The sequence below is a fragment of the Perognathus longimembris genome, chromosome 17, assembly GCF_023159225.1.
Source record: "Perognathus longimembris pacificus isolate PPM17 chromosome 17, ASM2315922v1, whole genome shotgun sequence".
Classification (NCBI taxonomy): Eukaryota; Metazoa; Chordata; class Mammalia; order Rodentia; family Heteromyidae; genus Perognathus; species Perognathus longimembris.
In genome coordinates, this window is record NC_063177.1 from 35314261 (window position 1) to 35335557 (window position 21297).

The 21297-nt window shown below is 51.2% G+C and overlaps 2 protein-coding genes across 2 annotated transcripts; both read left to right on the forward strand.

Annotated features, from left to right (window-relative positions):
- Nucleotides 1-124: 124 nt before the first annotated feature.
- On the forward strand, nucleotides 125-6491 carry Hoxb5 (homeobox B5). Its single transcript, XM_048365393.1, has 2 exons — nucleotides 125-2580; nucleotides 3267-6491. Exons 1-2 carry the CDS (start codon nucleotides 2019-2021, stop codon nucleotides 3512-3514), a joined length of 810 nt encoding a protein of 269 aa, XP_048221350.1. The 5' UTR covers nucleotides 125-2018; the 3' UTR covers nucleotides 3515-6491.
- Nucleotides 6492-13478: 6987 nt separating this feature from the next.
- Hoxb4 (homeobox B4) lies at nucleotides 13479-20329 on the forward strand. Its single transcript, XM_048365395.1, has 2 exons — nucleotides 13479-17951; nucleotides 18829-20329. The coding sequence occupies exons 1-2, from the start codon at nucleotides 17504-17506 to the stop codon at nucleotides 19125-19127; spliced, it is 747 nt and encodes a 248-aa protein (XP_048221352.1). The 5' UTR covers nucleotides 13479-17503; the 3' UTR covers nucleotides 19128-20329.
- Nucleotides 20330-21297: the final 968 nt, after the last annotated feature.

A 21297-nucleotide genomic window follows, 5' to 3' on the forward strand; every position in this document is an offset into this window, starting at 1 on the left:
TTTTTTTCCTCCCTTCTTCGCCCCCCAGCCTCCCTTTAGTCCGAACTGCGGTGCAAAGGCTACAGCCCTGGTTCGCCCCAGGGCCTCCCCAGCCGCCAGACTCGACTCGGAAGTTACAGTTGAGATAAAGGCAAGGGGCAATCCATCCTGCCCAGGCCCCAGCTCAGTGCTTCCCAGATGCTATAGCTCTCAAATTGCCTCTCCTCGCTCACACTTGGGGGACAGGGCCGGGCCCTTTCCCTCTTATTCTCTAGTTTAGCAGCGTTTGTCTCTTTTAGAAGGGAGCCACTGAGGTCTCCTAGCCCAGAGTCCCTGCTGACACCGAACTGGGCTGGTCCTGGCACCTCTGAAAGCGCTTTTCTGTTTTAAGTTCGCCCAGGACCCTGGCCTTTGGCCCGCCCACATGGCTCGGTCCCGGCCGGTCTTGGCCCTAGGCTCCTGGTCTGTGGCTCCCAAGACTGAAAAATGATGCTACTGAGCATCTCTCTGCACTTGGCCGAAGGCTTCTGGGTGCTCCTTCCTGCCTCGAGTGGGAGCACACGGATAATTAGGAGACTGTGAAGCCGTGGGCAGGCAAGAGGGAAAGAACCCGACTCTGCCCCAGTTCTTTGGAGACCCAGGGGGTGAGAGGCTGGGTGAAGGGGCATTTGGTCTCATCAGCTCCACCCAAAATGGCCTATTTTTTCTCCACGCCCAGTCTCACCCGCAGGCGGCAAGTTGCAGACACTGTTTCTCTTTCTTCCTCCCTCTCCCCCCTCACCCTTTTTTATTTTTTATTTTTAAAGAAAATAGCCTGCCTGGCAGAAGGGGCCCAGCTGCCGAGGTCTCTGGCCGCCCAGCGTGCTCAGCAAGGAGCCGCCGGTCCTTGAAACCCCTTCCATAAGAAGGTGGTAGGCGGATGAGCAAATTCTCAAATTGTCAGCCACCAGCAAGAGGCCTCTGGTGGGGCCTCGGAATGCAAGAGCTGGCTTCTGTCGAGAAAGCAAAGGGGTTTTATTTAACCCCAAACCCTCAGACACACAAATCTAAAGCTACCCAGGCTATGGCCACAGCAATCTTTTCAGTAAGCACGCTGCTTCGCTTTTTCTGTTACTCTCCTGGGGTCCCTTTTTCCTGCTCTGCAGTTCTCAAGCCTGGGATAAGGAAGAACTGAGGCCAGGAAGAGAATTCCAAACTTCCCAGGGCCCCAGAAAGAGTGAAGGCTTTCCTGCTTCATCAAGCTTCCAGCCTGGCCCCTATGGCTTGGCGGTGGTTGTGACCCATCACTACAGCCACCCCAGGAAGTAGGCCTAGCTGAGCTAGCAAGGAAAACTCGTAATAATTGTTTTGCACACACAACTTCCAACCACCCTCCCCCGCCATTTCCGCCCCCAACTTGGAGACTTGCAAAGCCCGAGTAAGGGGCAAAGCAACTCAAATCTTTGTTTGCTCCACAGTTAAAATACTACTACTAATGATAAAGAGAGAGAGACTAACCCTACTCCAAGAATGTGGCTAAAAGGCTCAAACCCGTTCAGTTAAGGACGCCACCCTGAGGGTGAGCCCCAGCCCGGTTTCTTCCTTGCTCTCCCGGTTGTAGGGAGCCTGCCGGGAGGCAGCCACCGCCGCCATGGCGGTCTGCGGTCCGTGCTCCCGTCGATCGCCGGGAGGTGGCGCGCTCTGCTCAGAGGCCAACGCCAACCTTCTCCTGGTTCCTCCCCCTTCTCGGGTTTTTTTTCCCCCCCTCTCTCGGAGGTTCGCATTGAATCGGCCCTAACGATTCTCGGATCGTCATTATTTGTAACCATAGAGCATGAATTACCTCTTGAGGTCATCAGCGAGAATTTACGACTGGTCAACAAAAGCACGTGATTCCCTAACGCCCCCCCATCCCCCTTCCAAGCCCCCCCCATATTTGGCCGCATACATAGCAAAACGAAGTACAGTGCATCGCTATAATTCATTAATACATCATAAATCGTGAAGCACAGGGTTATAACGACCACGATCCACAAATCAAGCCCTCCAAAATCACCCAAATGAGCTCGTACTTTGTAAACTCCTTCTCGGGGCGTTATCCAAATGGCCCGGACTATCAGTTGCTAAATTATGGCAGTGGCAGCTCTCTGAGCGGCTCTTACAGGGATCCCGCTGCCATGCACACCGGCTCTTACGGCTACAATTACAATGGGATGGACCTCAGCGTCAACCGCTCCTCGGCCTCCTCCAGCCACTTTGGGGCGGTGGGCGAGAGCTCGCGCGCCTTCCCTGCGCCCGCCCAGGAGCCCCGCTTCAGGCAGGCGGCATCGAGCTGCTCTCTGTCCTCGCCCGAGTCCCTGCCCTGCACCAACGGCGACAGCCACGGCGCCAAGCCCTCTGCTTCGTCCCCCTCCGACCAGGCGACCCCAGCCAGTTCCAGCGCCAATTTCACCGAAATAGACGAGGCCAGCGCGTCCTCGGAGCCTGAGGAAGCGACGAGCCAGCTAAGCAGTCCGAGCTTAGCTCGGGCGCAGCCAGAGCCCATGGCCACCTCCACAGCCGCGCCCGAGGGGCAGACTCCGCAGATATTCCCCTGGATGAGGAAGCTCCACATCAGCCATGGTAATTCTCTGTCTCTGTCTTATTATTATTTTTTTTTGTCTCCTCCGCTTTCCTTCTCTGTGTTGGGGAGGAAGGGCAAAGAGAGCTTGGCTTTGCCTTAAATATAGATTTATTTTTCCAAAGGGGAGAAGTCTCTGAGAGGGTCCTCACAAGCTCCATAGACAGAGCCAAATAGGGTCTTTTGCTGAAGGATGCATTTTTTAAAAGAAAATAATTTCGTCCCAGGCTTGGCTTAGGTTTTATTCGCCCAGCCAGAAACCAGCTGGAGGATGAAGGATGGGTTTTTATGGAATGTGGATAAGGATCCTGCTTATCTCCCAAATTTTGAGGGTGTTGCTTGCAAAGGAGGGCTGAGCAGTAAAGGAGAGCTTTCTAGGGCAAAAGTGCAGCCGCTTTCCTGGCTCCCTCCCGGGGGCGAGCGGCTGCCAGAGTCCAGCCACGGGTGAGGCACTGGGAGGCAGGCACAGACAAAGCCGGGCTCATTTGCTGCCATCAGAATTGGGGGCTGCAGGAGAAGGGGGTGCAGAATGGAGTCTGGGTGTGGGCATGTGGAGTAGAGAGGATGGAGTTGCGGTGAGCTGGGTGCTGGGGACGCCTGGGTCCCGCTCCCGCCCCCCTCCCAACCAGTGGCCTCCTCCTTTTACCAGAATAACATTGCCTTGGGGGCTCTACTCTCTCTGCTGTAGATATGACCGGGCCTGATGGGAAAAGGGCCCGGACCGCGTACACCCGCTACCAGACTCTGGAGCTGGAGAAGGAATTCCACTTCAACCGCTACCTGACCCGGCGGCGGCGCATCGAGATCGCCCATGCGCTCTGCCTGTCCGAGCGCCAGATCAAGATCTGGTTCCAGAACAGGCGTATGAAGTGGAAGAAAGACAACAAACTGAAAAGTATGAGCCTGGCTACAGCCGGTAGCGCCTTCCAGCCCTGAGCCCGCCCAAAGGAGCCCTGGGCAGCCCAAGAGCCCGCGCCACCCCCCAGCCCCAGCCCCTCCAATCGTCCCTGCTCGGCCGCTGTTCGCTGGGGACCGGTTCCCATGAGCCTGCCTCGCCCCAGCCTCGTGTTAAGATATTTCGTTTGGTCTTAGGTCTTCCTGTGGCTCCCTCTCTCCTGGACTGATTATCTTGTTATTATTGTTAATAATAATAATTCTTATTATTTTCCCCTTCATGCTCCCCATTCCCCTCTGCTCACCCCAAATTCGCCAGTGTTTCTGAATGTTTGTGTCTGTGGTTGCACTGTTTTCCCCAGGATAAAAAAAAAAAAAGAAATTCGCATGTTTAATGTGAACTTTCCCCCTCCCCTTCTGTGTTCTAACTTATTTATAAAAAGTATGATCGCTGTAATTTGAGTTTCAGCTGGAAACTTCTCTAAGGGGCAGCAGCTGAGGTGGGGTAGTGTGGTAATGGTAACGGGCCCAGCTGAGCTGGCCTCTGAGATGGAGCCCACTACTGTATCTCTTTTCACCTTTCCACTTGCGCCTTCCTCCTCACTTCTTGGGCCCAAACCTCCCAGTGGCTTGTTCTTGGAGTGGGTCCTGGGGCCAGGGAGATTCAAAGAGGTGATGTTGAAAAGACAGAAGGCAAATGGTGAGATTTAAGCTCCTGCTGCCTGGTAGGCCCCACAAGGCCTGGTCTTGGGAGTGTACGGAAACAAATAATCCTCAGTGTAAAATGTCTCGTGTTTATCTCTGTGAATCTGTGGGTCTGCCTAGAGGACCCAAAGCTTGTAAATATGGGAACAAGTCTGGGTCAGACCCATCGCCTCTTCCCTACCATTTTCCCAAGACCATTTGTAGTGAGTGAGTGGATGCTGTGCTATGTGTGAAATCTGTCTTTGCCAGGCCTGTCTCCGTGATTCGCTTTTGGTATTTGTTTGTAGCTTTCCTTGAAGTCAAATAAATGTTTCCCCCATTCCACTGCCCTTCCACTTGTCTTTTCTCTGGGGTCTGCCTCTTCTCATCACTGGGCATACCCTAGATCAGTCTCCAGAAACCTAGAGGAGAGGCAAGGAACAGTTGGATGCTGATAGCAGCCCCTCTCAAACCACCTAAGTCCCAGGCTTGGCCATTGGTGCTTGGGCCAGGGAATGGGCCTTCATGAAAGGGTGCCTGAGAGGTCCAGAAATCTCATGTGGGATTGAGCTGTCCTTCCTGGCCTTCTACCAGCTGGCCAGAAAACAAATAAGCAAATAAACAAAAAACCATTAGAAAACTTTCCAGGGAAAAGAATTTGGGCCTATGTCTTGACCAGGAGACTCCTGGCCTTTTGGGAGTGGCAGAGGCCTGCAGAGCTGTCCTGTTCCTTACTCTAAATCCAAATATAACTCTGCCACTCACTAAGGCAAAAAAAAAAAATCAGTGTAATTTTAAAGGTTTTCTCTCAGCCTCAACATTCTCTTCACTTTTCAATGGCTCCTTCTCTCCTGGGAGCCACCTGACCTTCCCTCTTGGTTAGGAGTTACAGTCCCTCTTGAAAGACCTCTGGTTCCCCTTCCAGCCTGGCCCCAGGCCAGGGCCCAGTCCTCCTCCACACAAGTCAGCCTCCACCCTGTGTGCAATAGTCAAGTCTGGACACTTACCCGGTCAATCCCTTCCAGCTGGACCCAACTTCTTACAGGACCTGGGGGGAGGGAGGGGGGAGCTGATGAGGAGGCACGGAGGGTCTAGGAGGCTCTACTAGGCCCTCCTTCCCCTTCACCCCTTGACTTTGTTCCCCCTTTGCCGATAGCAAACTATCCCAAAAGTCGCTATGACATTTAGATGTCAAATGGATAGGGGTTTTATCTCGAAGTTAGATCGTAAAAATCACCGAGAAGTCAGACAGATACCCCTCACTGGCTCGAGAAAGTCACGTGAGGTCCATAAAGTTAGTTTTATGGTTTTGGGGAGTTGACACTGCGCGGTATATTTCACATTCTCCAGAATGTTAAGTGACACTTTAACTGCTCGCTGTGGTGGGGAAGGGGGCAGAGGTAGGTGAGCGCTCTTCCCAGCTTAGAACAGCCGGACCAACCCAGAAGGCAGTGGCGGCAGCTCTGGCCCAGCACGCCAGCAGTAAGTGGCTTCTAGCTTTCGCTTTCTCCCTTGGCAGTTTTGGGGTTTGGGACTAAGGGTAGGAATCTTGCTTCCAGCCAGGGCTGTGGAGTGGTGCAGGGCAAATTAGCTAGTTTTTATACCCAGTTCTGAGAAATGGGATGCCAGTTCTATAAGGTTTCAATGGTCAGGAGGTACCTGGTTTATATTTACTGGCATATGTATTGTACTCTGTGAAGATGAAAGGTTGGGTGAGATCCATAGTCCTTCAGTGCCTTGGAAATTTAGGGAGCAAGAAGAATGGGTGTGTACTGTTGGAAGAGGGGCCTGCTGTGTGTGTATGGGGGGTGCATTTCACAACTGGTGATCTTCAGACAAATGTTTCCCCGTGTGTATGTGGGGGGGGGGACTTTATGACATTTATTTGTTAAGAATACATCATCGCTGGCTACTTTTATCTGGGTACACCTAAGCTGACAAAAAGAGCAAGGGAAAGAAAGAAAAAGGAAAGGCAGCTGCCGCTGACCACTTTGCCCTGGGGGCACTTTCTGGCTTTTGGTTCTTCGAATCCCTTGGAAGGCAGTTCCTTCCTTCTCTGATCCAGAATGGGGAAGGCAGCTTTTTTTGGTATCCATCTTTGGCCTTCGATCACAAGTAATCACTTTTACTAGGTTCTTTGGAGGATTCTGAGATCAAAATAGATAGCAGATGGAGGAGGTAATTTCCAATTCCAAACCTAATTCCTGGCCAAGAGAGAGGGGGGAGAGGTGCATCTCCTCTGGCCTGGTTGAGTTGGGTGGTTAACCAGACCCAGGCAAAGTCCTCCACAAAGAAAACCTATCCAGGGACAAGGACTCAGATGTGGGAAGGCATCGAAAAGATAACGGAGCTGGGATAGGCCATTGGAAAGGTGTTCTTTTTCCTCTTTTATCTCCTTTCTCTCTGTGTCTCTGTCTCTCGGTCTCTCTCAGACCTCCAGCCTTCAGGGGTCCCTTTGTTTTGTAGCACTGCAAACCAGAGGTACTTCAGAATTGACTGGGGTGGGGAAGATGCATTTTCTAAGGAAAAGTCACCTGTCTCTTGAAAGCCAGAGGCCTCTTCTCCATCAGCTTGACCCCCACATTTTTTTTTGGAAGATCTTTGTCTCTAGTGATTCTTCTGCTGCTTCTTTTTATCAACCCACCATCTTTCCATTCTGCTTACCACCTTGGATACACCATCCCTGGAATTAGATTTGTTGTATTTTGAAGGACATTGGAACTTGGAAACCAGGAGGGGGTGGTCACAAAATTCCCTCTGTTTCCTGTGAAAGGGTTAATGGCATTTTCTCCTTTCTTCCAAAGCTGCTCTCTGTTTTCTGAACTTACCATTCTTTGCCCATGCGGGGACTTCCAAAGGAGATCTTAAACAGGTTTTGAGAGTGGAAGTATGGCCAAAACTTCCAGAGAATGATTGGCATTTGGATTCTGTGGAAAGGAGACACTGGTCAGCTCCCAAAGGATTCCAGTAGACTTTAAAATCAGAATAAATGTTGGAAGTATGGCTTCCACAAGGTTCTACTCTCTGCAGTATAAAGGGATTGAAAAATGGTACAGAGGAAGAGGGGAGTAGGGACAAAAATCCCACTTAGGGATTCCTGGGGAACCCCATTCCTATGGAATCCCTATCTCTACTCTAGCTTCCCTCATAGAGCCTTTTTCAGGAGTCTGAAACTTCAGACAACTAGGCTTGCCCAGAAGGGATTTTTTTTTAAATGTCTTTTTGCATATGAGTTTTGAAAAGCCTGATCAAGACTGCATGAGGCCAGTGGGCCTAAGAACCTCTATTGGTCATATCTGGAGAGATTTTTTTTTTGTTTGAATGGCAAAGAGAAACCCACTTTCAACTCAGAGATTAAACCTTGGGAGGGTTCTCTGGCTGGAAGCAGATCCAGAGGAAGCCATGGCTGGGCTTTTCCTCTTCCTCATTCTTTGGGCCACTTGCGCCTTCCCTGAACCCCAATCAGGATGAGTTGGGGGCAAGAGGATGAGAGCTGCTAAGAGATTTCTGGGGCAAAGAATTCCCCTTTGCCTTCTCTTCGCACTGTCCCCTCTCTTTGGAAATGCTGCTTTGCTCTCTCCAGACTTCTTCTCTTCCTCCCCAGTTGCCCACAGCTTCCTCTCATCAGCAAGTCCAGGCCTCAGCCTCGGAGCTAAAGAAGAACCAGCAAATCCTCAGACTCCAGCAGCCAGAGATTAAGGCTACATTTTCCCTTTTGCTCTAAGGCCATCCTGGCCACCACTTAGTAGACAATTTGATTTTAATTTTTTTTGTTTTATTTGGTTGTTTGTTTTGTTTTGTTTCTATGTGGCTATGGGGTGGGAGGAAGTATAAAGAAGTGTAAACAGGAAAGCTAGCCGGGCCTGGAGTTCCAAGTGCCCATATTTCATCAGCTTCCTCTCCATAACCGCGGCTGGCCAGGGACACTTAACCCTTCCCTGGCTGTGAGAAGTTATTCACGGAAGGCAGGGTGCAGAGATCTAAGAGCAATCTCTTTTCCTTGCCTGTTTCCTTTATCCCAGGAATTAGGGTTCTGGGGAAGAAACCAAAGATTTCGAGCAAAGCAGAAGACAGACTGAGCACTCAGTCTCCTACCCCGCTGCTCTCACTCAGGGCCTGAGCTTTTCAGTTGGGGACTCACTAGGCCAACCTAGGAAGATGAGGCTAAGAACCCCCTACCCTGTTTTAGGGGAAGGGTCACTGGTCACCACTCCATTTTTGAAGTTTCTCAGGATGAATTGGATTTTGAGGCTGGGATTTTGAGGCTGGGAATCTGTCCACAGCAGGATTTATCGATTGCTGCAGTGCTGTTACACATCCATATTAATTAACTCAGACACCGCCTGGAAAACGAGCTGTTTGGGAAGGGGGGGGGAGAAAAATGGGGCCCCCCTTAAGGAGAATGGACATTTCTCCCTAAGTGCCCCTAAGGCACCTAAGGGTTCTGTGGCCCTCCTCAAACGGGAAGTCTCTGGACTTCAGAGTAAGGGTGGGGTGACTTAGTTGTCATAGCCAGACTGGAGAGAAATCTCCTGGTGATGGAGTTAGCCACCTCCCAGACTGGTTCCTTCAGGCTCTGACCCAATTCTTCCCTGTGTGAGGTTGGTCTGATGCAGGCTCTGGTGGAGGGATCTTTTTAGAAAGGTTAACGCCTCTCCCCACCTTCCTTTCAACTTCCGGAAGGTAGATGCTTTTGATGGCTTTCTGGTTAGTTTGGTCTTGCTTTTACTGTCCCATGGGTTGGTGGTGGTTGTGATGGTGTTCTGGCCTTCCTGTCTTCCTACCCCTCCCTCCAAAAAGTGATTAAAATCTGTTAAAGGATTTAATTAAGAGAGTTAAATGAAAAGGAAGGAGGCGCAAATGAGTTGGGGGAAAAAACCCACACCAAAGCTATTCTCAACGATTAAATCGCCATTTTAACAATATAATGGAGTTTGCATCCTGAAAGGGGAAATCAACGCTCATATCTCATCAATAATTCATAGAGTTCGGGATCACACAGAGGTCAGCAGACGGGGGCCGCAGCACTGGCCTACGTGGGGCTCTCCGTGCCGCATACATTACAAGCCGGTCGCTGCCGGGCCTCACGGGCCAGCCATACCGCCACCACCTCTGCGGCTGCAGGCCTGGCCAAAGCATGCCGACAGGTTTAGGCCGATCTTTCCTCCTTTCTTTTAGCAAATTCACCGGACTCCGTTTGTGAGCTTCTAGAGGAACCGTGTGTATAGGGGGAGATTTAGAGGACTGGAGAAGATTAGGGAACCTGTGGGATCTTGTCTAGCACCTTCTCCAATTGTAATCTTTGCTTCCTCCATCTTTCTTTTCTCTGTGGTTTAGGAGCCTCTGGTCTGGTCTCCTTTCTCCCTCAAGTGCCTCTGCAAGAGGTATTCTCTGCAGTTTCTTCCTGGAAAAAGTCTCCCAGGCGTCCAAGTTGCTCTCTGGTCTCACAGTCTCCTAGTGGATTGGAGTCCAGGCCTCTGGTCTGCGTTCTGGGACGGAGGCCTAGGAGTACCGGGCTGGCTTTGCGCGAGCACGGAGCCCTGACCTGGGGTGCATCACGGTGGGATTAGGGATGAGTCATTTAGGCTGGAAAAATACCACAGGCCCCAGGCTGAATCGACCAATCATCCGAGGACCCTGGCCAGGTGGAAAGGTGGGCAGTCAGCATGGCAAGAGGCAGTTAGCACACAGGTGGAGGAAACATGCCAGCATTGGGGGGGGGAGGGTTCTCTTCTGGGGGAGGAGGATGCGGTGGCGCCCCAGGGAATAATCTCTATTTCCCAGCTTGTCCCTCTTTCTTTAGCGCGCTCTCTCTCCCTATCTTTCACTCTCCTTTATTCTTTCTTTTCTGTTTCCTGACCCGCCCCCCCAAGAGCGCTCCCCCACCCCCACAGTAGGAGAAACGAGCCCCTTTCCCGGCCGCACGCGGGGACCTGGGACGGAAGGGAAAGCGAAAGCGCGCCCGGCGCGCCCGCGGAGCCGGCGGAGGCAGAGGCTGTAACGTCCCGGAGTTGCCAGTAGAGTCCGCCTTAGACCAAGTTCACAGCCAGGCTGGGGCCTCCGAAGCGCCAGCGTGCGGCCGCACAAGGTGGCCCCGGGCCCTGCTGGGCCTCGCTTTGTTAGGAGACAGCTCTGCCCTCCGGGTACAGTGGTCTCAGACTTCTGCTCCCGAGGAAATCCATCCTCCCCAACTCTTGCCATTATCCACCCCAGAAATAACCCGTCCCCAGCTCAGCCTCAGACCGCGATTGTTCTCCGTGGGCGCCTGGCTCTCCCAATTCTGAGATCCAAGCATGTAGGGTCGGTGGTAAACAAACAACAAAACCATCTTGCAGGAATCTCAACTGAAGAGGCTGGTGGCAAATGCGGGAAGTGGGTTCGGAGGTTCCCCCCTCTCCTTCAAAGAGTTATTTCGTCATCAGAATTCCTTTCCCCAAGTCTAAGGCAATTTCTTAGGCAGCAGCCAGAGGGGCGGCGGGGTGGGGAGGTGGGGGTGGGGGGCAAGGTGGCACGGGGGAGGGGCAAGGAAGGCACTCTGCGCTTGGATTTCTTCAGCTAGAGCTGCAGAATGAGACCCTGGGCGGTGAGGCCAGTGTTATTGCCTAAGGGGTCGCAAAGTTGGAGGGTCAAAAGTTTACAGCGTGCGTGAGCCTGGGTGGGGGCAGTGGAGGCGTCTTGGGCGGGGTGGAAGAGGAGGAGGGGAGCTGTGTGTGTGTGTGTGTGTGTGTGTGTGTGTGTGTGTGTGTGAAGAGAGAAGAGAGCATGGGATGCTCAAGGTAAGGAAAGGGTGTGGACTGGGAGAAGTTGGAGCCGAAATGGGCAGGAGAGCTGAAGATATCTGGGGAAGGGGAAACGAAGGAAGGAAGAAACCTCTGCTGCAAAAACTGCACCTCTGATGGTGGGCAACTTCACAAAAGACAGCGCTCAGGGTGTGGAGAATCCTCCGAGCAATTTTCTCTCCCAAAGATAACCTTTGAGTCACCATATAAAATTTAATTAAGATCTACCCAGCCGCACACATTAAAAAAAAATCCAATTACCCACATGTCCTTGCAGGACGTTTGGCAGGGCCAGAGAAGGTTTCTCAGGTGAAGGTTTGATTCTCAACCATATCAGCCCTACCCTGCTGGTCCTATAGGGGCCAAGCTTTGCTCTCTGCTCACCACCACTTATGTAGGCCAGTTTTCAGAGACCACTAACCCCCAGGCTAGATCCAGATAGCTGGAGTTCAAGCCCACAGGCCAACACTAGAGGTTTACTAAATTCCCATTCCTCTCCTCAAACTGTGGGGATATTGAAAGGTAGGTAGTTTGCTGGTGCCATCATTCTCTCCTAAACTACCATCTGACTCACTCTTCTTCTCTCCCTCCCTATCCGAGGAAGGTGGGAGGGGGGGATGAGAAGGAAAAATACCGAATAGCCTCTCTGAGATCTTTGGGAGGATTTGAAATGGTGAGACCTGAAATGAACCTTGAATCTAGGCATTAAGCTTAGCTCATAAAATGCTTGAAGAGAGACAGTAATTATAACATCAAGGCATATGCCTATTTTGGGTCTTTAAATGACTGTTGCCTTATGAGATGGCATCATAGTCTCATTTAATATAGGAGGTGCACTTTCTGTGTTTGTCCTTCCAAAATGGAGATAACCTGAGAGTGTTTGTAAAGATGACTTTTGAAAGATGGCCAGAAGAGCAAAACGTTTTTATATCTAATTCCAAAACAATTTGACCCCTGCTTTTAAATAAATGGAGTGTGTACGGTTCTAGTTCTTCTGGGTCCTCAAGTGCGTTTGTCTGGGATATCAGGCCAGAAAGGAATTTCTGGGTCCCGAGGAGACAGATCAGACTCAGAGCTGGAGAACCCAGTTCTTTCTGCTCTGCCTTAGTCTCCTTCCCCTCCATTTGGGTACAACATGTTGAGAAATGTGGAGATCTATGAAGCACACTGGAGTAGCCCAAGGTCTTGGGCAGGAGGGATACCAGGGTGGAAGAGGAATGACCTCTGCCACCCCAGACCAAGCTGGGTGCACTAGAGGGGCACTTTCCTGACCCTCCTGTACTAGAAGATACCACCCTAGCAGTGCTTACTCTAGGCCTGAGCCTTGCACTGGGTGGAAATAGAATCCCCTGACCTACCTCTGCAGGTCCATTGGTGGCTAAAGAAAGGGAGGGATAGATTCTAATCCTAGAGACACAAATCATAGAGTATCTTCTGTATTTAAATCTCTTGAATTTGCTCCTACGTACTGTCTTGTGGTGGTGACTGTGGCAAAGGAGTTACTGTATATAGATAAGAAATGTTTCTTTTACATAAATTGGGTGGGTGGTTGGGGGGAGTATTTTGTTTTTAAAATTACAGCTTAAAGCCCCCAAATGCGAAATCTCCATCTTTGACCAGAGCTATCCCTCTCTGCCGTCTTCAAATGTGCCCCGCTGTGGCCCTCACTCTCTGCCCACCCCCCCCCCCCCCCGCCCCAAGAGGTAGAGGATTCATTCATGAGGCCCTGGAGCCTCCAAGGTTTTGGTAGAAGTAGGATTGTTTCTGGTGCTTTGGGGAAGCAAATAAAGCAAATGAAATTGTCAGTGGTCAGGACACAGACGTGCGATTGGGTTGCAGGCATTTAGAAAAGCACAGGCCTTCACTCTGCTCTGAAGTCCAGATGTCTAAAGGGACATTTTGATTTCTGGCACCCACCTCTTTCTCAGGTCTCAAAAAAGGTTTCCAATGGTATCTTGCTTGCTCCCTGTTTGTCCTAGGAATCAGAACTGACCCCCCAAAATTACAAGAATAATGGAAAATCAAATCAGGAGCAGAGGATCCTGAATGGGACTTTGTTTGGGGGGTGGGATGGGGATTGGATTAGGGAAAAAGAAGGGGTCTGGTAAAAGTCGACAGGAGAAGATGAGTTGAATCAAATTCCTGCTCTGTAATTTTTCTCCCAAGTAATGACCTGCGCAAAATTCAATATGACCGAGCTGAACTGCATGAGCATATTATAGTAACTGCCTGCTTGCGAGGGAGGCTCAGAGAGGGGTGAACCGCAGGTCACAGCGTCTAAAAATTATTAAAATGCTCGAGAGCCTCGTGACACGCCTAGCTGTTTAACAAAGACTGCCAAAGTATGAGATTAATACGAAAACTTGAGCTTCAAAAACAAAAACACACCAAAAAAAAAAAAAAAGTCTTGTTCCGGCCTCCGAAGGGGGCCTGTGGTTCCTCGGGCCCGCAGCCCCGTGGTTCGGTTTTCCGGACATACAATAGTGGACACGAGCGATCTCAGCTGTTCGCCCAGCGGGTCCGGGCGGGTCGGACTCGGGGAGCGGTCGGGTGAGTACTCCAGCCCGCTCCTCTTCTGGGTCTTCTTCTTCTCAGCGCGGCTGCCGATGCGCCGGCGGCAAGGCGACTCGCCTAGGCTCGGCGCTTGGGTTTCTCTTCTTGGCTGCGCCAACAAAAGGTGGACCCTTCCTCCGAGCTAGGGTGCTCCCCGGATAGGGGAGAGGGGCTGGGTAACCAGCGGTCCAGTTAGCAACCTGTGGCTGCCACAAGCAGGCGGCCCGGAAGTCTCCAAATGACCCCGGGAGCGCAGGAGTGGTGGCACTGAACCAGCGCGACCGTCTTGTTTTTCTTGTTTTTTATTATTATGCATATTGCTGTTGGTACTCTGCTGGGTGTGCAAGGGGAGAAGGGTGCCTCTTGCGTTGGTGAAATCCTCCCTGGTGATCGCAGATAAACGCTCTCCTCCACCCCTGGCGGCTGCATTCGGCTGGAATTGGGGGTACGTGGGGGGCACGGCGCCTTGGGATGGGCAGGTGGCGGCTCCCAGAGCGCAGAGGAGAAATTTTCTGTGGGCTCTGGATCCAGGATCAACCATCTCCAACCCTGTAGTGGCTCTGTCCCTTAATCCGCTCTCTTGGCGTGCTCTGGACACCTGGGCCGCATCCCCTGTGAAGTGCACAGCAGCGGAGAGGCCCAGCGCCCGGCCCGGGGCCCTCTCAAAACTTCCGAAAAGCCAACGGGTTGGAAGGGTTTCCGCGAGCGCACAGAGTTGCGGAAAGGAGGTATGGGATGGGGGAGGGGCCTGGCCGGTTGGAGTAGGGCAGGAAGCCCCTTGATTTCGTGGCCTTTGAGAAGATTTAGAATGATGCTTGATTCCATGGAGCTGGTGACTATCCTAACAACACATTTTGTGGCCCCCAAGGCTGGACTCCAGTTTTCCTGGATGCCCAGAGGAAGGTCTGAGATAACCTACTGGACCTTCTCTGGGCAAAGATCGTAACTGTAATGTAACTGGTTTTCCCCCAATTATGTGTGGTGCCTGCTTAGCTGGGAGAGTGTTGGTTTTAGAAACCAGGGCCAGAGGCCAACATTGGCAGTACCTGGCTTTGGGATTAAAAAAAAAAAAAAGCAAAACAAAACCCCACAACATTATCGGAAGGTCTCTGGACCTAGTTGCCTGCAGGTGGGAGTTCTTTTACTCACAAGGGTTCAAGACCGCTGGAGTGTGGTGGTTAGAGGGTTGTTTTGGCTTGTTTCTGTACTTGTTAATTTACTTGATAGTTTTCTAATTTGGCCAGTAAAGATACAAGTATGTCTCAAGCCTGGACCGATGGGGGGGGGGTGTTCCTGCATTGGGAGGAGGTTTCTTCTGGGCACATTTTCCCTTACCTGGTCACAGCACCCCAGAGACTAAGCCTCAGTCCCCTCCAGCCCAATTCTCAGTCTCCTGGCTTAGTGAATCAATTCAGAAGTTACTGGGAGCCTTAAGAAGATGACAAATTCCAGATTTGTATTTTGGCCTCACTGCCAGCCACCTGGGCATAGTCAGTGTGTGTGTTTAGACACAGAGGATCCTCAAGGAGCTGGTGAAGTGGGGAACTGGGTCCTGGCCACACCTCTGGTTATGGTCCCCCCCCCTCCCCATTCAGGACATTTGGAAGGCTGGGAGAGCACAGCTCATCATCTGGCTGCATCTTTTATGGTTCCTCATTGCCCTTCATTCGGAAATGAAATGCCTTTGATCTTTTTCTCAGGTTGTAAACGGAATTGCCCATCATTAAATATCCAGGACCCCATCTGCTTGGTCTCCCAGCACTTTTCTTTACAGCTGTTTCTCTTTCTTTCTTTTTTTTTAACCATTGAAATTTTCCAAAAGGACTTTTATTACACCTCCTTTCACACCCAGTCGCCTTCTCTTCGCCCTTTGCTTTAGAGGTGCTTTGGAAAATATCTAGATATTCGTTTGATCACAAAATAAAGGCAAACTAAAGGCTGTGAAGGATACGGGGAAAAGCCGATTGGAGTTTTGGTTTTTTCCCTTAAAAAAAAAATAGCCCTAGGGGGAGGGGAGGGGAGGGAGGGAACCCAGAAAGGCCTGATTCTGACTTCACTCAGCCTCGGGATGACCCTTCCTCCTTTTGTGCTTAGCTAATGTTTACATCTCATAATTCATGCGCGGGGGGGCCACGCGGTTTAAGTCCCTTTGCGGACTGGCTGCTTCTATTTCTAATAGAAGAGGAGAGCAGAAAAGCTTGTGATCCCAAGGATGGACCCGCACTGCCTTTTTCTGCTCCCAGAACTCAAAACTAGAATCAAACGAAATAAAATCAAACCACACCCCAAACGAAGAATCCTCGGAAAGTAGGAGAACTGGAAACTTTCTGGGCAAAGAAGATCTGTCTGTCTTCTGTATATACCCTGTAGATCCGAATTTGTGTAAGGAATTTTGTGGTCACAAATTCGTATCTAGGGGAATATGTAGTTGACATAAACACTCCGCTCATTTTTTTCCAGAAGAAAAAAAATTCATTATTATTTTCTAAATGAGGGCAACCCAGTGACTGACCTGGAGAAGACTCTTTCCTTTTTCTTCCATCCTTTTTCTTTTCTTCCTTCAAATGGTTTGAGAGGGAGGAATCAGCTACCTGAATTCCCCCTTGCCCGCCCCTGGGAGCTTTGCTCCTTTACACTTAAGAAGTTCTTGTTGTTGTGTTGTTGATGGTGGTTTAAATTTAATCCTCTTAGCCCAAGCCCATCTTTAATTTTTTTATTATTCTGGGCCAGGAGGGGGCTTTATTGGAAATTCTGGGGTGTGTGTGGGGGGGGGGAGACTGTTACCTACAGAATGTATACAAAGGCAAAGGAAATTGGCTTTCAAACGGATGCTGAGTTTGCCTTTCCCTTTCCGTCTGGATCTCAAACAAGATGCTTTGGAAATATGAGGTTATTGGGGGTGTTATTTGGAGGGCGGGCCGGGTCACCACTAGGGCTCCTCTTTCTAGCATCACAAGCATGTGAGGTTTCTATTCGTCTAGGAGACTGTGACATTACTGACAATTAGAAAGTCTAGGCGCCATGGTTAGTATTGCTCCGTTGCTTCTGGAATTAGCAAAATGCTATTCAATTTGCTCTTAAAAGTTGCAGGGTGTTTTTTGTTTTTTTGTTTTGTTTTTTTAAACTCTAGCGCTTTTCTTCTGAGCTTGGTCCATGTGGGGCAGAAAGGAGCACATAGAAGTGGACAGACAGACTGACGGATACAGCCAAGCTAATAGAGCAGCTAAATGCGATTTGGAAAGCGAGGTCTCCCCGAATTAGCGCATGAATTTCCTATCGATCCGCCCGCGGTTCCATTCATCTCTGACAAGTCCCCGCGCGCCCCCCGCCCGCCCGCTAGCTCCCCACGCCTCCTCTCTCACCTCCTTCCCCTCCCCATCTGGCTGCAAAGAAAAGCCCTAAGCTTAGGGTCCCTCATCCCCAGTGGGTTCCCCTTTCAAAACGGAGACACCCCCACCCCCCACCCCCCAGTCATTTAACTCCCCATATAGACCCAGGGTGTCTGGACTTCCTCTGGCTTTGAGGAGAAGAGGGAAGCTATTTGAGAGGCAAAGAAATGCTGGGCAGAGGTGAGACAGGGCCGGAGGGGGCTACATGGGTAGCCCCAACTTCTGAAGGGGACAGGAATTGCGCTCAGCCCCAGCGCCCCAACAGGCCTTCCAGTCGCAACCTGCTGGCCGTCGATCGCTCAGGCTCCGGTTCTCTCTGGTGTGGGAGAGAGCGAGGCGAGGAGGGGGTCGCCCCTCAAGAGCCCTATGTAAATCCTGGTGTTGGGTGGGTGGGTGGGGAGGGGGGGGAGAGAAAGGGGAAATAAACCTCTTTGGCTGGAGTAGGGTCCGGGTGAGCAGATTTCCTTATCCGGGAATCGCAGGCGGGGTGGCCATTGGCTCCGAGGATCACGTGGGCCCCTAACTTTGTTCACTTGACAGTAAGTAGGAGGGCTTTCGGAAACAGGAAAACGAGTCAGGGGTCGGAATAAATTTTAGTATATTTTGTGGGCAATTCCCAGAAATTAATGGCTATGAGTTCTTTTTTGATCAACTCAAACTATGTCGACCCCAAGTTCCCTCCGTGCGAGGAATATTCACAGAGCGATTACCTACCCAGCGACCACTCGCCCGGGTACTACGCCGGCGGCCAGAGGCGAGAGAGCAGCTTCCAGCCGGAGGCGGGCTTCGGGCGGCGGGCGGCGTGCACCGTGCAGCGTTACGCGGCCTGCCGAGACCCCGGGCCCCCGCCGCCGCCCCCGCCGCCCCCGCCGCCGCCTGGCCTGTCCCCTCGGGCTCCCGTGCCGCCACCCGCCGGGGCCCTCCTCTCGGAGCCCGGCCAGCGGTGCGAGGCGGTCAGCAGCAGCCCCCCGCCGCCTCCCTGCGCCCAGAACCCCCTGCATCCCAGCCCGTCCCACTCCGCGTGCAAAGAGCCCGTCGTCTACCCCTGGATGCGCAAAGTTCACGTGAGCACGGGTGAGTGCGTGGGCATCGCTTCCCTCCCACCCCTGGCGCTTTACACCGAAGGGATCTGGAGGCATAAGGGGGGAGGGAGCTGGGGGAAGCCAATTGTCCCCGCTATAAACTCGCCATTGCCAGAGATTTACGGTCGCCTGTTTTCAGAGCCACATAATTACATCCCCCATAAATTTTTATGGCCTAGTGGGCCCCTGCGCCTTTGAAGTCGGTTCCCCATCCTCTTCCCCATTCCCACTAGCGACTTTTTTTTTCGCTTTCTGCCAGGGAGAAGCAGTCTCAGTGAAGTTGGAAGTTGGGGAGGGGTCTAGGAGGAGGGGAGGAGGAAGAGGTAGCAATCCCTATTTAAGTAGAGTTGAGTCAACTCCCTATATATAGATATTTTCTTCCTTTCAGTACAATCCGACTCCTTGGCTGGGGAAATGGGCAAAAGTTGTGTGTTGTGTTTTGTTTTGTTTTTAAATGGGGGAAGGCATGGCTTGGAATCTGAGCAGTGAGGGTGGGAACTGAACACAGGGAAAAGGTTTAGGGCAACACCCCTCCCTCTCCCACCCCTCATTTGCCCACGGGGGGGGGTGCTCAGGACAAGAGAGTGGAGAGTTTAAAACCTTGCAAGAGTCCTCAGGACTCCCAGCTCCCACGCAACCACCACCACCACGAAAGAAAGCACGCTCCTTCAAAACTTTGAGAGGTCTTTTTCTTCCTCCGGTCGCCTTTTCTTCCCTTTTTAGCCCTCCATCCCCCTCTGGGGGAGGGGGAAGAAGAGGTGGCGAAAAGAGGGAGGGGGCCACAGCGTTAGCTGGAAGAAAGAAGCTCTTCCTCCTCCCTTTCTGGGGGCAATAAAACTTTCTCTTTCTCCCTCTCTCTGTGTGTCCAGTAAACCCCAATTACGCCGGCGGGGAGCCCAAGCGCTCTCGGACCGCCTACACTCGCCAGCAGGTCTTGGAGCTGGAGAAGGAATTTCACTACAATCGCTACCTGACTCGGCGCCGGAGGGTGGAGATCGCCCATGCGCTGTGCCTCTCCGAGCGCCAGATCAAGATCTGGTTCCAGAACCGGCGCATGAAGTGGAAGAAAGACCACAAGTTGCCTAACACCAAGATACGCTCGGGTGGCACCGCAGGCGCCACGGGAGGCCCCCCTGGCCGACCCAACGGAGGCCCCCCAGCACTCTAGTGCCCACCTCAGCAGGAGTCTCGAACCTAGGGGATGGGGGTGGGCAGCCAGTGCAGAAGTGGGGGGATGTGGGGTGCGGGAAGGGACCATCCCTTCTGGGGCCTGGGCCAGGGCGGGGGGGAGATCCCTATTCTCTCTTTCTCACTTTATCTTTATATGAATAAACAGAGAAGGAGGATAGGGAAGCTTTATTTATAAAAGTGACAATAGGAGTAGGAAGCCGGGGACGCTCCCCCCTCCCCCAGAAGCAGGATTCAGGTCTCTTGCTTTCTTCCTTAAAAGAAAGGAAGGCAGAAAAGACGGAAGAAAGAAGAAAGAAAAAGATAGAAACATAGGAGGAGACTGCAGCTCCTCATTTTCAGCTTTGGCGAAGATGGATCCACGTTTCATCTTTAATCACGCCAGGCCGGGGCCCATCTGTCTTGTTTACTCTGCCGAGGAGAGGACGGGCCTCGCCGGCGACCATTACCTCGACACTCGCTAACAAATGAGGCCGGACTAGGCCGCCGCCTCTGCTGCTGCCGCTGCTGGAAAACAGCCTGGATTTTTTTTTTTCTTTGTCCCTTACTCCTGACACCCAGCGAAAGCACCCTCTGACTGCCAGATAGCACAGTGTTTTGGTTATGGTAACAAAATACACACACAACCTCTCTCCCTCTGTGCCCATTCAAGGGGGACAATGGCTACTCAACCCCCTTCCACCATGGGGCTGGACAAGGAGGAGTTTGGGGGCTAGCTTTGACAAAGCAGGAACTGGCAGGGAAATTGAGTCTCAGAAATTAAAAAAAAAAAAAGATTGGGACAACCCAGGAGGGGGGGAAGGCCTAGCCATGCCTGGCAGGGTGAGGGTACAGTTGAGTTCTGTGAGCTGGGCATGACTTATGGCACAGGCCCTCTTCTAGACTGAAAATGAATGTGAAACTAGGAAATAAAATGTGGCCCTCCCACTCTAGGAGGGCAATGTTGGAGAACCTTCTTCAATAGTTTTATCAGTGTTGCATCATTTATTATTATTATTATTAATGTTATTATTATTATTATTTGATGTCGTGTTCGTCTTCTCTCCTGTTTTCTGACATTCCAAACCAGGCCCTTTCCTACTTCTGGGGGCTGCCTGAGTCTAGAACTTTTCATTGGTGTGAAAATTGGTGTCCTGTACAGAGTGACAATAGAAATAAATGTTTGGTTTCTTGTGACCATCACATTGTGTTTTTGTTGGACCGTCAATGGCAAAGATATGGACAAATGCCACCCAGTGACTGTATTAAGCACCCTAGTGGGTTTGGCCTCATGTTCTGTGTGGTTAAAGTTTTTTTTTTCTCTCTTCCCCAAAGACTCTTATGGGAATTTCTTTCTCAGAGGATCCCAAATTGTAGCTGGTTTGTTTCCCTTTCTGGGTGGGTCTGTTGTGTTTGGTGCTTTTAATTTTTTTTTCCATGCAGCCCAGAAATGGGTCCGAAGGATGGGATGGCTGATTCCACTCCCTAATTAGGGGGGGGGGAGTTGTTTCATTGTAGGACACAAGAGGCTTAAGTATGGCAAAGCCTTTCATATCATGATTTATTTGTCATAAGCAAATAAAATGCGGTTAAGCTGTCCCTTTCTAGACAGACGGCTCTTTGGTTATTAAAGTTCCGAGAGGATTCCAGGAGGCCGGCCTCTTTCCTCCCTGCGTAAGAAGGTATTGCTTTCCTCTGAGGTGTTTAAGGCTTTAATGAGTCTAATTTTTTGCACAGATGTTTCTGGGTGTTTGCAGGTTTTCAGAGTATTTTTATATTACAAAGGAGCTAGCCGGTGCCATAGCTCAAACTCTGACAAGCAAATAGATAATCAAGAAGACAAATGGCCTCTTTTGTGAAGCCCTGCTCCTGTATTAATTTTCATTTTCTTTCTTATAGAAAGTATCAAAAGTATGACTGGGGACCAAATAGCTGTCTGTCTCTGAGGTCCCTATCACCCCTGGAATAGAATGGGGGAAGGGGCAGAGGTGCAGGTGATTCTCAGAAAGCTCTCTGAGGCTTGGGCTGCTTTTGAACAGCACCACCAAGAAGTTTTAAAGTCCGGGGCTCCAGCGTTGGGTGGGGGTGTCTCTTGTATGGTGGTGGTCAAGATACCACCGCTATAGGTCCAAAAAGCTTGAACTCCAAGGAGCTTATACAATTAAAAGTCA